Consider the following 16,791-nt stretch of genomic DNA (forward strand, 5'->3'; position numbering starts at 1 on the left):
TGTGAATGTTGTTGTTTATTGGGAGAGGGAGGATGTTCTTAGAGGGGAGGTGGTGATGGCTATGCTAAGAGGAAAAAAGAAAGGCATGTGATAAAATTTTGGTGCCACGTCATCACTCCGGTAACGGAGTTGGACGAAAGGGCCAATCTAAACCACATCTTAAAATTTTAGGATATAAATTGAGTCAATTAAAAATTAGATGATTAAATTGAATCGATGGTCAAATTTTGGGGGTCATTATGAGTATTAACTCTGAAATATACACTAGCTATTGGGTGACTGGTTACACTTAACAAGCTGCATAGTTATTAGTTATGACTTATAGTTTAGGTAGAATGTCTTAACATTTTTGAAGAATAAAATTAGGATAAAATATACAAAACTTGAAATAAACTCAATGATGAGTTCATTTATTAACTAAATTAAAATGTATATGAGCCAAACCTAATTATTATTTATTTATTTTTTCTTTTATGGGGAGGAGAGGACTCTGAATATAAAGGCGTAGGTATGATATTTTGTGGCATTAATAAACTATCACCTACTTGAGTAATAACAAAAGATTCTTTTCAATGACATGTGACCTTCCATCATTAATGCATGATGAATATATAATTTATGGTTTATTTATTATTTTTGAAAAAACTTTATATCATATCGCTCAAATACTCGGGCAAAATCAAACTATATATTACTTAAATCGACTTTATAATTGTGAAAAAACATAAAGATAATGATTAAATGAATATTATCTGAAGAATTAAAGAAATGCTAATGGTATAATTAAAATTGATGCCTTTCTTTTTTCATTAGAAAATCAAAAGGTTCCTGCGGTTTGACCCAGATGCTGCACCTTGTTTATATCTCGATTTTCGGTGCTCCAACACAGCTAAGTTTGTCCCCGGGCTGCCCCTCAGATTGAAAGCTTTTTAAGTTTGAATGCTAATCATTACTCGATGCTCCAAGTTGGTTGCACATTGTTTATGGAGCAGCATATATTTGTTTGTTTTTTTCTTCTTTCCTTCTTCATCCTGTGACTAATTGACCCAATTATTTGGTGGGTTTAGACAAGATAAAAACAGTTTAGTCACAAATAATGCATGTCAAATTAGTATTTTATGGTCAGATTGTAGTCATTATACTTATATTTTAATAATTGTCATCACAAGAGAGGTTGCAGGGAGGAAGATGCCATTGTCCCATGCCATCTCTTCAATCAGGGGACAAAACAAATTATTTAATCCAGTAATTGCTACTATATTACTTGATCAGGTTGGATAAGCATCCCACAACATTAATTTAATACTCGATTTACCATCATCCATCAATTCCCTGACACGCAACTAAGGACAGAGCTGGCAAATTTATTCCTTGCCCCATCCTAAGCAGTGTTTTTTTTTTCCTATCCATAGGTACTATGCTAGTAGTCTTATGGTGACATTACATATTTTTTGGTGATAGTACTATGCTAGTAGTCTAGTACTACGAATCTACATTCTTATTAAAAAGTTTTGGGTCAACCTATTAAGATGCTGATTAGGACCTTTTCTAGTTTTCTTGGGCCAGGAGTTAGGGCCTTTGATTGGTTTTGTGTGAGGGCTTGGATGGCTCAACCAAATCTATAGACTTCACTTGTCCAAACTCAACAATATAATATCACGAGATGAGTTTTAGGCTCATGGATTTCAATATTTCGTTATGGAAAAATATAGGATACTAACATATTATCTGTCAACTTCTGCCAACTCTTATTTATAATTGTATTTCATGGAAGTGTGTTCGTGGATGTGTCTAATAATTAATATATTTTAAATACATATAAAAGAGACACATCCAGAAAATATATCTATAAAGACACTTTTATTAAACACAACTATAAAAAAAACATTTTTATTAGAGACATCCACGAACACACTTCTATAAAACACAATTATAAATAAGAGTTGGCATGTTGGTAACGTAGCGGAACCGTTTCGTTATTACTTTTGACAAAAAGACACCATCAAACAGGTTTTTTGTTGACTACATGATAAAGTTGTTACTTGTTAGTAGTAAATGGAGGACATTAATTTTGACTTAGGGTGTGTTTGATTTTGCATTGTAGAAGAGAAAAATACGCTCGAGTCTCTTAAACGTTTTATTTTTATATTTGTTAATTTTTTTATCATCTGAATGTAAAAGTGATTTCTACCATTAAACCCATGTTTATTAAGAACTACAAATTCTAGTTTTTGCATTTATTTTTGTAAGTTAGAGTAAAATTTATTTTTTATGTATTAATTATATCTTTTATTATTCATATATTTGTAATTTTTTTATAATATATTTTTTTTAATACTCTCTCATACATATTATTATTTTTTATGAAATTCTTTATATATATATATATGAGTTTTTTTATTATTATTGTTCTTTATGTTTGTATGAAATATTTTTTTTGCTTTGTATTATGATTCCATTAATTTTATTAGAGTGCTAAAGAGTACTAAAAAAATATTAAAATATATTTAAATAATTAAAATAAAATTATAAGATAACATAAAATAATTATTTAAATTCATGTTTTTTTCTATCATTTTTTTTATCTAAAAATGATTTTAAATAATGTAATCCAAACAATGTTTAGTTTACTATAATCCATTTTGAATAAAAATTACTAAACATAAATCACGTTAATACTAACTCACTTTTAATCAAAATCAATTTTGTAAAATCAATTTTATACAAATTTCTATTTACAAATATTAATCCAAATACATATTTAATCTTTTAATTAATATAATTTTAAGTATATGAGCTAAATTGATAGCTAGCACGCATAGTAGTCATTTGTGACATTGTAATTCCTTTAGTGTTGGGAAAAAGTATCATAATAATCTAATTTAACATGTTTAAATAATTTGTTATTATTTGTATGTATTATCTAATTAAAAGATTAATACAACAATATATTTGATAAAATTTATAGATTTATTATTGTTCTGAGGTAATGTTTGAGGAGACTTCTACCATGGTGAAAGAATATCAAGGTCCTTAAAGGACCAGGGTTTTTATGCAATTTTTTTTTTATTTTAGGGTTCATTTGATATTAAATTAATTTAAAATTAAAGTACATTTTTCTACTCATTTGCATATGTGCCACAACACATTTCATTCCTTTGACAGCCAAAAATAACTATTTTATCCTCCACACAAATAAATCTCTATTATATTTAATTTATTCTCTAATTTTTTTTATTTTTTCGACAAAGCCAATTATAAATTAAAATTACATTACATAAGTGAATTATAATTAAAATAACCTTTCATGTATTAGTGACACACAACTTTATAATTTAAATAGTATCTTTCATATAATAATAACACATAATTTATCATAAAAGATATTTTAGTCTCTTAAAATTAATTACAAAAAATTATTTTAGTATTTTAAAAGTTAAGTATAAAAATATTTTTATCTTTTTACTATCATATTAAGTTTTTTTATTTTAATATAATCAAACAATTTTAATTAATTTTATAAGAAAAAATTAGTCTTTTTCATGCTAATTATTAAAAGGATATTTTAGTATTCTAAATATGAATTACAAGAGTTTTTTTCATTTTTATTTTTAGATCATATTCAAACTTTTTAATTTTAAAACAATCAATAATATGAATTAGTCCTATGATGTTTTTTTTTTTTTTTTGAATTAACCTTCAGAGATTGTTTTGTTTTCTTGAACATCAAGTATAAGGGTATTTTAGTCTTTTTTTTAAATTAATACTAAAAGTTTCTTTTTGTTTGAGTTTTAAAAAGAAAACCTTAGTCAATTAAAATAAACTAAAAAAGTATTTTGGTCTTATTAAAATCAAATTTAAATTTTCAATCCCAAATTATTTATTCATGTGAATTATCCAATTATCTAGGATAATAAACATAATAATACCAATATCTTTTTTTTTATTAGTCTTAAAAACATGTATGAATAATATAAGCTGATATTTTTTTGGTAAGAAAACAATAATAAAAGTTATTAACTAAGTTAATTGCATAATAAAAAAATATGGATAATTTTTTAACTAATAAAAAATAAAGTTACTATTTTTTCATGCTATAATTTTACAAAAAAAAAAGGATAATAACTCAACTTTTAGTAAATTACACGTCAAATATTACTATTACATACTAAAAATATATATATATATATATATATATATATATATATTATTAATCATTTTAAAATAAATTAATTTATATTCATACTAAATAATATTTGTTTACAATTATAATTTAAATTCTTGTGTAAAACACGGAAAATGAAATTAGTTTTATATGAAGAATGCATATTTGGCTAATATATTTTTTTATTAATTTTGGAAGGACTAAAATTAAATTATCATCGACATATATATAACCTATTTGTCCTTAATAAGTAATTACTATACTAATTTTAAATCAAAGAAATGTTGAATTTTTTTCATTTTAAATATATTAAAAACAATTAAAAACTTGATTATATTTACTTAACTAATAGTATTATATAAATAATAATTAGAGTAATTAAATAATATTATTGTATTTTTAATTATTTATATTACCCATGATATATATAATTACAAAAATTTATCTATTAATCTGTTTGAATATATATAAATTACATAGTTTGTAAATAAGGATTTCAAATTGAATATTTACTTTCGTTGAAAATTTTGTTGAAAGATTCAAATTAATTATATATTTTTTTGGTACCAATAAAATAAAGCAAAGCAAATGAAATTAATACCAATTTTATTTTATTTTTATCAATATAAAAAATAAAGGAATAACTGATTATTTTGATATATATATATATATATATATTGTTTTTAATAAATTAATTTTATTAAATACATGTGTTATCTCAAAAAATCTATATTTTTTTTATTAAATTTATGCCTTAAAATTATTAGTATAATTGGACCATCTTTTAATTTATTCATTATAATTTTACTAATTTAGAGGTCATTCATGCAATATAAAAAAAATAGTATAAAAAATATTCACAGCCGCAAAAATAGCATATTTTCTCTAATCCTTAAAGAACCATTTTATACTTATTTCACCATAGACAAATCCAATGTTTGAAGGTGGTAGTGAGATATTCAGATTCTTTTGAGTGAAAATTCTGATTTATTTGTCCGAAACGATAGATTATCCAACATCTTTATTTGGATAGGGTACCTACAAGGACTCCTTTATCTAAGGCTGTGTCTGTTTATGAGAATAGGATTAAAATAAGACGTTAAGAACAACACATAAAAAATAGAGATACAGAATTTAGTGTTCTTATATTCTATTTGGTAATAAAATAAAATAGATTATGAAAATCTAATTTATTCTCATATTTTTATTCAAAAAATTTGAGAAAAATATAATAATAAAAAATAATTATAAAAAATTAAGAAGAATAATGAAAATCAGATAGACACAAAATATACTAATTCAGTGCCTCTGAATACAATGTCTTATCTGCTAAATACGATTTTGTATTTTTGTGTCTCTATTTCAGTATTCTGTTCCTATAAACAAATACAACCTAAATTAACAAAAAATTTTAAACAAGCTTAAGTAAATTCGAATGAAAAAAATACTTAAATTTAATAGGATATTTGAACTTGGACATGATTCTAACTAAATTTATGTTAAATTATTTTGTGATTTAATTCATAAAAGTTCAATTTAAAATAAGATAATATTTAAATTTAAAATCAATAATAACATCATACTTTATAGATGTATAATAATAAATTATTTTTTCTTAAAAAAATATAATGTCACTCCTTTTTTGTTTTATTTTTATCTTCCAAAATTATGCTCAATCCTTATTTGCCATATCATTATTTTTTAATATTTTTTGTCATGTCTAAAAAGATTATGGATAATTTAAAAAAAATAAAAAGTTACAATTAAAAAGGAGTGATATTATGAATACGAGAGTGGGATTATCATTTTCTTCTCTTATATATACAAATATATGAAAAAAATATTACTAACTCTTCATATATTTATATCTAGAGAAAAAATAAAAAAATAACTTTTTGTTAGTCAATATTAAATTATTAATCAATTTTAATATTTAAATTTATAATTTAAAATTTAAAATTAAATATTTATGATTTATGACATAAAATTTAAGGTAAATAAAATAATTTATAAAAATTAGCTGATAACTGTAAAAATTAATTATTTAATATTATTTAATAACATTTTAAATATAAAATAAATTATTATCAAATACTTAATTAATTCCGTGTTATAAACACTCATTGATCTTTCATTTAAAACCAGTGACCTTAGCTTGAACCTTCACCGTCTCCCTAAATAATGCACTTCTACTTAACTCAGCAAAATTATGCGTCATATACTCATATTTAGTCATTCATCTTGATAGCATGAACCCGTGATTAACTCACACAGACACACTTCTCCGGTACACTACAGTCTACACTCAAACAGATATTTGGATCTGTTGGCCAAAAAATAAAAGTGAAAAAGAAGGCAACGAGACGCGCGTGACTCCCAACAACCACACGCATTTGTTATAACAGAATCATATTTGCGTCCCTCTCCTTAATAACGAACCACACGCATTCCAAACCACTTCGTAACCGTTTTCGTTCTTCTTTCCACACTTTCTCTATCCCTCTCACAAAGAGTAGCAGCAACCACTAACAAGCTGTAACAACAATGGTTCTCGAGATCAGCATTGAACCCAGCATGATCACCGAGGTCGAGACTTACAACTTCACTTACCGCCATTACCCTTACACCGTTTATGTCGACGACCAACGCATCCTCTGCATTCACACCACCTCTTCCCAAACGCTCTCCAAGTGGCTCACCGACCTTCTCAAGTTCACTCCCAAAAACACCCCGGTCATCGTCGGCCTAACCGCCGAGCACCAATTTACCAGGTGCACCAAGCGCGGTGTCAAAGACCACCGCTACGACTACATTTCCCTCTGTGTTGGCTTTCACTGCCTCCTCTACCCTCTTCCCGAACAAGCTGACTATTACAACGCGAAGCAAAACCCTAAGCCCCTCTGCGACTTCTTCGCCAACCCTAGGGTTATCGCGGTCGGAATGGAGATCGAAAAGGTGAAGGCAAAGCTGGAGAAGCACCACGGGATCGAGCTGAAGAAGGCGTTCGACCTTAGGGCGATGGCGGTAGAAGGGCTAAAAGAGGTAGGGGAGAAGGTGGATCTATGGCGGTACGATCTTGACAAGTTGGCGAAGACAGTACTAGGGAAGCACTTTGACGTGGTGAGACCGGAAAAGAAGCTGGACTGGTTCGATGAAGAAACCTGGTGGTATTTGTACAAAGTGTATACGGATGAGAAGACGATGTTCATCACCATTGATACTTATCTTTGCTACCTCATTGGTTTGGAGCTGCATGGTATGATCCATGGAGATGAAGCCGGTTGCAAGTCCAAGAAGAAGGTTAACAAAAAGAAGAACTCGTGAGGCGCCTTTGATTTCTGAGATTAGTAATGAGGTAATGCATGCATGGTTTGATTAGAGTAGTATATGACCGTAATTCGATCCTTGCTAATGATAGTAGCTTTTACTCTTTCAATTCTTATCTGGATTTGGATATGGATTTTCATCATTTTATGTGATGTAATGATCTAGTAGTGGCTTGAGTGGCGTTAATCATTTTCTTTTCAGTTCTAATGATGCAATGCTTAATGAACAATTCCACTTTAATTTTTCTTCTAGATAATTAAATAATCTTCTTCGACATAACCATCAAGGATCGTCAAAATACAAAGATCAGATAAATAAAACATAGCACTTAACAACAACAAAAAAAAGCTAATAGAATCTCTCCATACAATATGCATGTACTGCATCTATCTTCCACCACCATGCCTGAATGATGTAGCCAACATACCTTGCAACTCCCGTGGAAGAGCATTACTCCAATGATACCATCATTTAATCATATTGATGTTATCTAATGTAACCCCTTTTCTTGCATGAAATCTGCATTCCTTCTTGGTCAAATTTCTTCTCATCATTCCCACCATGTCCACTTCTTATCTTCCCTTTCCGCCCTTTGTTCCCATTCTTTCATTATTTTAACATCCCTTTCACCTTTGATCACAGTACAAATGTTCTGTAATGTGTGCCTCATGCTCATGGTTTTATTATCCTCACAAATTTCTGCTTCCAATTGGCTTTTTCTTTCCTTTTTATCTATTCAACTATTCTCTTATTATCAATAACCACCTTCAAGTCTCCTTACACAACACCAACTTCCTCCAACAAAAACTTAAAACTGTATTGCATTTTAAAGTCCTTCTAGCAGAGCATCACCGTGGAGCCTTCTTAGTAAAGTTTTTATTTTGCAAAAATAATTTATAAAATAAAATATTCACCTTTTCAAAAAAATTTATCATACCAGGCCTATATCTCCCATCAAACTTTCCAGACCTGTCAAAGCTTGATAGAAAATTCCCTACTACATACTTGTTAATAATAGGTCTATGCAGGAAGCAGTGCCACCAAACCCACCTATACTTTTTCTCTGCGCACTTCACCTTCTCAATATCTTTTTTCTCCACTTTATTTACCTCACACCACATATTAACGAGAGCTTTCACTTGTTCCCACACATTCATCCGTGGAATAATTTTTTTTTTCAAAGATTCTAATATTTCTACAATTTCATATCGCCCATATTAGAAAAGAGAACATAATCCACTTTTTCTTCCTTATATATCTAAGAGTTTGTATTTCCCAACATTCAGACTATATTCTACCATCACAAGGTTCCCAAAATACTTTTTTACTATCCAATGCCATCTACTATAATTTAGAGACAAATTGACAACATAAAAATAAATGATTTATCGACTCTTATATGTCTCTCCAAATAGATTCATACTTCCTCTGCTTGTCTTATAATATTTCTTATAACGCTTTCTCTGTTCTATTGGCTAGGATGTAATAGAGTTTGAAGTGATGCTCAACCTTTGGATTTATTAAAAAAGTAATTTTCTCTTCCAGACTCTTTTTCATTGGGTTCTTCTTCGGATGCACCATAATCCTCTAAAAAAAAAAAAGGAGTGAGAACTTTATAAAAAAAAAAAAAAGTGGCATGTACTATAAATTTTTTTTTAACAATAGATGAATATTGAATCTAAAATTTGTCTGACATCTATGTAAATACCAGAACTTGTTGTTTTTGATATTGGAGTCACAATGGTGTTTTTTAAAAATATGGATTGATAGAGTGTTATTCTCAAATGTGAAATCGTTTAATTAGAGAAGTAAAAATCGGATCGTCTAATTTGTTAGAAGTACAAAAATTGGATCGTCCAATTTGTAAAGGTATAAAAATCGGACCGTTCAATTTGTGAGAGTACAGAAATCAAATCGTCCAATTTGAGAGGGATACAGAAATCGGACCGTCTGATTTATGTTAAAAAAATTAAAAAATTTGAGACATATAAATCGGACCGTCCGATTTGTATACCTTTCACAATTTTATAAAATATAAAAAATTATCATGTTTAGATACATCACCTATTTCTATTTCCATAAAAAAAACAGCCTAAATACGATAATTCCGTAAAGTATTTTCTACCATATTTTTCTTTAATGTTAATATATTAATGTAATAAATACAAGAGTATAGCTAATATATACTCTTAAATAACATGTTAAAATTATTATTAATAAAAATAATTTACATAAATTAAATTTTTATTTTAAGAGTAAATACATTAAAAATTAAAGTTAAATTTTTTTAATAGTTTATAAATAATAATTTAATTAATAATTTTAACATGTGGGAGATATATTAATTAAACCTTAAACATATAATATCAGTAGCTTTTTGTTATTTGTGCTATTACACGTAATTATGAATGGATTTTTTATTTTATGTCGCAGAAAAAGTTAAACTAATTTATTTCAAATGTTGTTAGTGGAGTTAGTTAATATCTAATCCTCGAATTGAATTATTATTATTATATATGCTTAGTGGATTTTGGAGGGAATAGAATTTTTTTTTAAAATTATTTTATCAAATGTGTTTTTTATTATTTAACATTTTTTATATTTCTTTAAATTTGACTTAAAAAAACGTATAATAAAAAACCACATTTTACATTAGTAACTAAGAAAAAAATTGAGAAGATTTATTTCTCGCTTTGGATACTGATCTTGCATACTCATTAGTAAATAAATAAAAGAGCCTAGAGTCAACAAACCGAACTTTTTTTTTTTTCGCTGTTTCAATTGCAATTATTCTATGGCAGCATAGTCTTCAATATTTTGTTGAAAGAAATTGATATTTGTACATATAACAAATCAGTGTTTTTTTTTCGCTTTTATATATCCAACCTACTACCATTGAGACGGAAAAGAAAAAAGCTTCCACGTATTCTATTTCTTTTATTTATGGGTATTGCTTAGGGGTGCACATTACCCAACTCGTTCCGAAGATCCGACCCGGTCCTGAACACTTTAGGGGCTAATTTGGTATGATTTTATCGGATTTAGGGCTGGATAAGAGTCTCAAAAATAGACCCGGTCATTATTTCGGATCGGGTCCGGGCCATAGCTCGGGTCACTCAAAGTCGGCCCGGTGGCCTGGTCATCATACACAATTAATATTTTGTGTTATTAGTGATGTATCATGACTATTCTTATGTGGAATTTAAGTATTGTAAACTTTAATATTTTGTGTTATTAGTCATTATAAGACTATAAGTTAATGTTTTATGTTTAGAATGCATAAGACTTTAGACTAATGCATAATATTATGTTATTTGTATTGATTTAAATATTTGATATTATTAGACAATATTAGTATTGATTGTAATTATGTTTTAATATTGATTGTGGTTATGCTTTAATTTTGAAGAAGGGTTGGTTCTTGTTATGTTTTTCTAAGTGAATTTTACCATGTTAAATAATGGTTGGAGTCTTGGAAATTTGGATATTTTTACATGCTAGCTTACAAGAAGGTATCAACGTAATGTAATGTTAACGGCCCGGTTTTCACCCGGTATAATTGTGGCCCGAATGTAAACCCCGGTTAAATTAGTAGATAATTAGTCAATAAATTAGTTTTTAATAAGAAGGATTAGAAATGTGAATATTATATTAAATTAGGGTAGAGCTCATCGAAACGAGAATTTTGATACTAATTTCGAAAAAACGGTCTAAAATTGGACCAAAAAGACCGAACTGATTGAATCGGATCCGAACCGGGCTATCGGTCCAACCGGACCAGCCCTTTTAAGTGAACCCAAGCCCTTCTCTCCCTCATTTGGCTGCAGCAGCGTGAAACGCTTCCAGGGAGGGGAGAAAGCTTCTGTAACCTTACGGTAAATTTCCGATCCCCGTAACTTCTCCGTCCAAGCTCCAATCGCCGTACCATTTGCGGCCACGCGTTCACCGTCTTGAGCTCTGCATTTCTACCGGAACAATTTTACTGGTAACTTGTTTAATCACTCTCAGCCCTCTTTTCACCCAATTTTCGAATTTTTAATGGGAAGGTTGAATTTCTTTGATTTCTGATGTTTTAGGATCCAATTAGTTTGAGGAAAACATTCATTCTTGCTTATGTGAAGCTTGGGTAAGGTGAGGATACGATAATTCTATTTTATTTTTATTGAATTTGAGCTTTGAGTATTAAATTGGATATATATGTGTTATGAATGTGTACTAGGTTGTGAATAAATAATTGGAGCTTGAAATTGTGAAAACTTAGGCTAGATGACCATATGATAAGTTGGAATGTAGGTGTATGTTTAATGTTTAGTAATTTGTCGATGAATATATATTTGGTTGAAGTTTATTGGATAATTAGTTATTAATTTTGGATGGTGAATGTTGTTATGTTAATTTGGAGAGAATTATGGTTGAATGTTACTGTTGATGAACATGGTTGATTTGGTGCTTGTTGATTAATTAATGATTTGGTGAATTATTGATTTGAGGTATAACTATTGTGGAGGTTGTTGTGATAATGAGGTATTTTGTGTTAAAAGCCTAGGATTTGTGAACTATGATTCTTAGTTGAATTTTGGTTGTTGGATTTGAATATTATATGAGTTTAATTGTTGATCTGAGGTAGATTTATTGTGGTGATTGTTATGATGATGAGGAAGGGTGTGTTGAATTGAAAAGAATGCAGGTTTGGACCCGAAAAGGGTGGCAAAGTCCGAGTTTTAGAGGAGATACTGCCGAAATTTTATAAAAATTAGAGATTTTATTTATATGATTATTTAAAAAGATTTAGATTCAAAGGTTATATGGTTTGATTTAGAGTTATTAAGAAAATGAGCATGTTTTAAGTTTGATTTATTTAGAAAAGAATGAATTATGTTTTGAATTAGAACTATTGATGGCTGGAATGGGAGGTGTGATAATGAAGGATAAGGATTGAATATGATTGACGTATAATGATGAATGAAATACGATTGAGAATGATGTGGATGTTGATGAATTATAATTGAATTATTTAAATGGCTTATGAATTTGAATAATCTCAGATACGAGATTCCCTGGATTAAGTGCCGTGGCTTGCCACCACGTGTACCAAGTTGAGAACTCGATACTCTGTTGATCCTACGACGTAAGTGTGACCGGGAACTATATAAATTCCCGGGAATGTTACCCCCATTGAGCAATATTGACTATATGAGAAAAAGCTATGCATAGACTCTTGGGAATGCACGTCGGGGGACAGTCTAAGGACAATTCAGACTTGTCGGGTTGGCTGAATAACCGACAGATGAGCCTCATCAGCCATAGGACAGGCATGCATCATATGCATATTACTTGAATTACTTGCTTGTGCTTTAATTGGGTATGCCTATATGTACTTGCCATGCTAAATGTGTATTTGTTACCTGTAATAACTGTAACCTTCTTGTGTTTGCCTTATCTGTCTATTTGTCTGTGAAAACGCATAAAGGAGTTGGAGGTATGGAAGAATGACAGTATGGGACTTAGATTTAAGGTTAAGTTAAGTTAGGATTAAATATTTTTATAAAAACCACCTTTTATGGCTTCTGTTTAATACTTTAAGCTCTATAATCTGAGTGTCGGCATTCTAGGATTGCCTCTGGCATTCCCAGAACCTTATATATTATGTGTGTGACACCTTTACCATACTGAGAACCTCCGATTCTCATTCTATACTATGTTGTTGTTTTTCAGATGCAGGTCGAGAGGCATCTCGTTAGGCGTCTAGGCCCTTGAAGCGGAGTGGTTACAGAGTTATTTTGTTATGCTATGATGTGTATATATGTACTTAGTTTTCTCTCCGCATAACTTGTTCTTTTGATCCTCCTAGAGGTTTATGGAGAGGTAGGATTGTGTATATGTTCTTTTGGGTTTTGGGATATGTATGTATATATATATATGTAAATATTCTCCGGCCAGTCTTGACTTCGCAGGCTGAGTCAGGAGCTTGTTATTTTGTATCTTTGGCACTCTATTCCTACTTCTGTCATCTTATGTTTAGTAGATATGGTTTTCTTAGCACTCAAGTCAACTCGTTCCTTGAGCGTTGCGCTTTTATTTTGCGATTTTTATTTCCTCTATTCTTCAAGGCTCCTAGCATATTATAATTCTTCTGCTATTATATGTACTCATTTTATTTTAGAGGTTGTAATACCACACCACCTCTGTTTTATGACTTAAGCGTAAAGCTTAGTGTGGTAGGGTGTTACATTATGGTATCAGAGCAGTTCATTCCTATAGAGCCTGAAAGACGGACTGATTGTACTTCTGTGCATTCTCTGTATATGTGTTTATGTGCTATTAGGATATTTGATTGATATATATGGCATAAACGTTCGTGAGCATGCATTTGGAACTTAAAGCATTAGACCTGCGATATTGAGACTGATCAACTTAATATCACTTGTTTGGTATGTATAGGGACCAGATGTCGACTCGCGGACGTGGTCGCGGGCGAAGTAGAGGTAGGATAGGCACCGTTACTTCTGCTCCCATAGGGGCTGATCCAGTAGACTTTATGGTTGCCCTAGGAAATATGCCTGCAGCTATGCAGGCAACAGCTGAGGCACTGGGTAATTAGATAAATCAGGGTAATCATGGGAACAATAATGATGAGGACGGTCCTATGACACTTGCTACATTTCTGAAAGTTCGCCCTCTAACTTTTAGGGGAACCTCAAATCCCACTGATGCAGATAATTGGATTCAGGCTATGGAAAGGGCGTTACAGGCATAGCAGGTTCCTGAAGAGCAATGGGTTGAATTTGGAACTTATTAGTTGCAAGGTGAAGCTCAGTATTGGTGGCAGGGAACACGACGTATCCTACAGCCTGATGGTGCTGCAATTCCTTGGGAGGATTTCCGAACAGAATTCTATAAGAAATCTTTCCTAATTCGGCTAGAAATGCCAAGGAACTTGAATTAATGCAGTTAAAGCAGGGACAGATGACTGTTGCTGAGTATACTAGCAAATTTGAGGAGTTAAGTCGTTTTTCTCGCATCTGTCAAGGTGTGCCTGAAGATTTTGCTGAATGGAAATGTATTAAGTATGAAGGAGGTCTTCAGAGCGATATTCTGAGCTTCGTTGCCCCAATGGAGATCAGGGTATTTTCTGAATTGGTGAATAAGAGTAGGGTGGCTGAGGATTGTGTGAGGAAGGCAGCAACAGAGAAAGGAAGTTTGATGGTGCCTTTTTAGAGGCCTTCAGGGAGAAACTTTGCTCCGAGAGGTAGAAATTTTAAGCGTGGAGGCTTTGTTCCGCAGCAGACTCAGGGTCAAGGTAATTACAGAAGGCTGAATACTAATGCTAGTCAAGGAAAAAGGTTTGGGAAGCAGCCACAGTAGGATCTGAATTGTCAGAAGTGTGAAAAGTATCATCCTGGAGTTCCGTGCAGATTAGGACTTGGAGTGTGCTATTCCTGTGGACAGCCCGGGCATATAGCCAGTAATTGCCCGAAGAAGAAGAAATATGAGACTGGTAGAGTGCAGCAGCCGGGGAGAGTATACACCACTTCTACCATTGGTGCTGAGGGATCTGAGACACTGATTTGAGATAATTGTGAAATGGCTGGTAAAATCTTAAATGCTTTATTTGATTCAGGAGCAAGTCATTCATTTATTGCATTTGAAAAGGCCCATGAATTAGGATTGAGAATGATGGTTTTAGGTTATGATTTGAAAGTATACAATGCTACTCATGAAGCTATAGTGACTAGGATAGGATGTCCACAAGTTCCCTTTCGAGTACAACAGCGTGAATTTGTGCATGATTTGATTTGTTTGCCTATGACTGGTCTTGATCTCATCTTGGGATTGGATTGGTTATCTAAGAATCATGTTTTGCTTGATTGTTCTGAGAAGTCAGTACAGTTTATGCCGGAAGGGTCAGAAGCACCGGTTGTGGTGAATAGTTACTATTTGAATTCTATGATAGTAAACTCTTCTGGAACTGAATGTCAGGGTATTATGTTATTAAGTGCGAGAGTATCAGGTGATGATAAGAGTTTAGAGCAGATTCCCGTTGTATGTGAATTTTCAGATGTGTTTTCAGATGATATTAATGAATTTTCACCTAATCGGGAGGTTGAGTTTGCAATTGAGTTGGTACCTGGAGCCGATCCGATTTCAATTACTCCTTACAGGATGTCACCTTTAGAAATGGCTGAACTGAAAGCTCAGTTGGAAGATCTGTTGGGTAAGCATTTTATCCGACTAAGTGTTTCTCCGTGGGGAGCGCCAGTGTTACTGGTAAAGAAGAAGGATGGGAGTATGCGGTTGTGTGTCGACTATCGGCAGTTGAACAAGATCACTGTGAAGAACAAATATCCGTTGCCTAGAATTGATGACCTAATGGATCAGTTACAGGGTGCCGGTGTGTTTTCTAAGATTGATTTGCGATTCGGGTATCATCAGATAAGGGTTAGAGACGAGGATATTCCAAAAACTGCTTTCAGGACGCATTATGGTCATTATGAGTATACAGTGATGTCTTTTGGGTTAACTAATGCCCCGACAGTATTTATGGATTATATGAACAGGATTTTCCGACCGTATCTGGACAAGTTTGTTATTGTCTTCATTGATGACATTCTTGTTTATTCTAAGACTGAAGAGGAGCATGCTGATCACTTGTGAACTGTGCTGCAAATTCTGAGAGACAGGAAGTTATATGCTAAGTTATCTAAATGTGAGTTCTGGAAGAGTGAAGTAAAGTTTCTCGGCCACGTGGTGAGTAAGCAGGGGATAGCTGTGGATCCTGCTAAGGTGGAAGCAGTGATGAATTGGGAGCGACCAACTTCAGTGACAGAGATCGGGAGTTTCCTAGGTTTGGCAGGGTATTATCGCAGATTCATTAAGGGATTTTCACAGCTCGCCTTACCTTTAACTAAATTGACTAGGAAGGATACGCCTTTTGTCTGGACTCCGGAATGTGAAGAGAGTTTCCAAGCATTGAAGCACAGGTTGACTACTGCACCTGTATTGGTCTTACCTAAACCAAGTGAACCGTTTGAAGTGTACTGTGATGCATCTTTGAAAGGGTTGGGGTGCGTTCTGATGCAGCACCAGAATGTTGTAGCATACGCCTCACGGCAATTAAGACCGCATGAGATGAACTACCCGACACATGATTTAGAACTTGCTGCTGTTGTATTTGCTTTAAAGATTTGGAGGCACTACCTCTATGGCGTTAAGTTTCATGTTTTCTCATACCAAAAGAGTTTGAAGTATCTTTTTGAGCAAAAAGAGTTGAATATGCGTCAGAGGAGGTGGATGGAGCT

At 31.6% G+C, this 16,791-nt stretch overlaps 1 protein-coding gene across 1 annotated transcript; it reads left to right on the plus strand.

Annotated features, from left to right (window-relative positions):
• The first annotated feature begins 6,626 nt into the window (after positions 1 to 6,626).
• On the plus strand, positions 6,627 to 9,124 carry LOC140179703 (uncharacterized). Its single transcript, XM_072219301.1, has 2 exons — positions 6,627 to 7,520; positions 8,972 to 9,124. The coding sequence occupies exon 1, from the start codon at positions 6,710 to 6,712 to the stop codon at positions 7,487 to 7,489; it is 780 nt and encodes a 259-aa protein (XP_072075402.1). The 5' UTR covers positions 6,627 to 6,709; the 3' UTR covers positions 7,490 to 7,520; positions 8,972 to 9,124.
• The last annotated feature ends 7,667 nt before the right edge of the window (positions 9,125 to 16,791 follow it).

This window comes from Arachis hypogaea, chromosome 16 (assembly GCF_003086295.3).
Source record: "Arachis hypogaea cultivar Tifrunner chromosome 16, arahy.Tifrunner.gnm2.J5K5, whole genome shotgun sequence".
NCBI classification, from domain to species: Eukaryota; Viridiplantae; Streptophyta; class Magnoliopsida; order Fabales; family Fabaceae; genus Arachis; species Arachis hypogaea.

Coding starts and splice junctions, on each gene's coding strand:
- LOC140179703 (XM_072219301.1), top strand. CDS start 6,710: ATGGTTCTCGAGATCAGCATTGAACCCAGCATGATCACCGAGGTCGAG.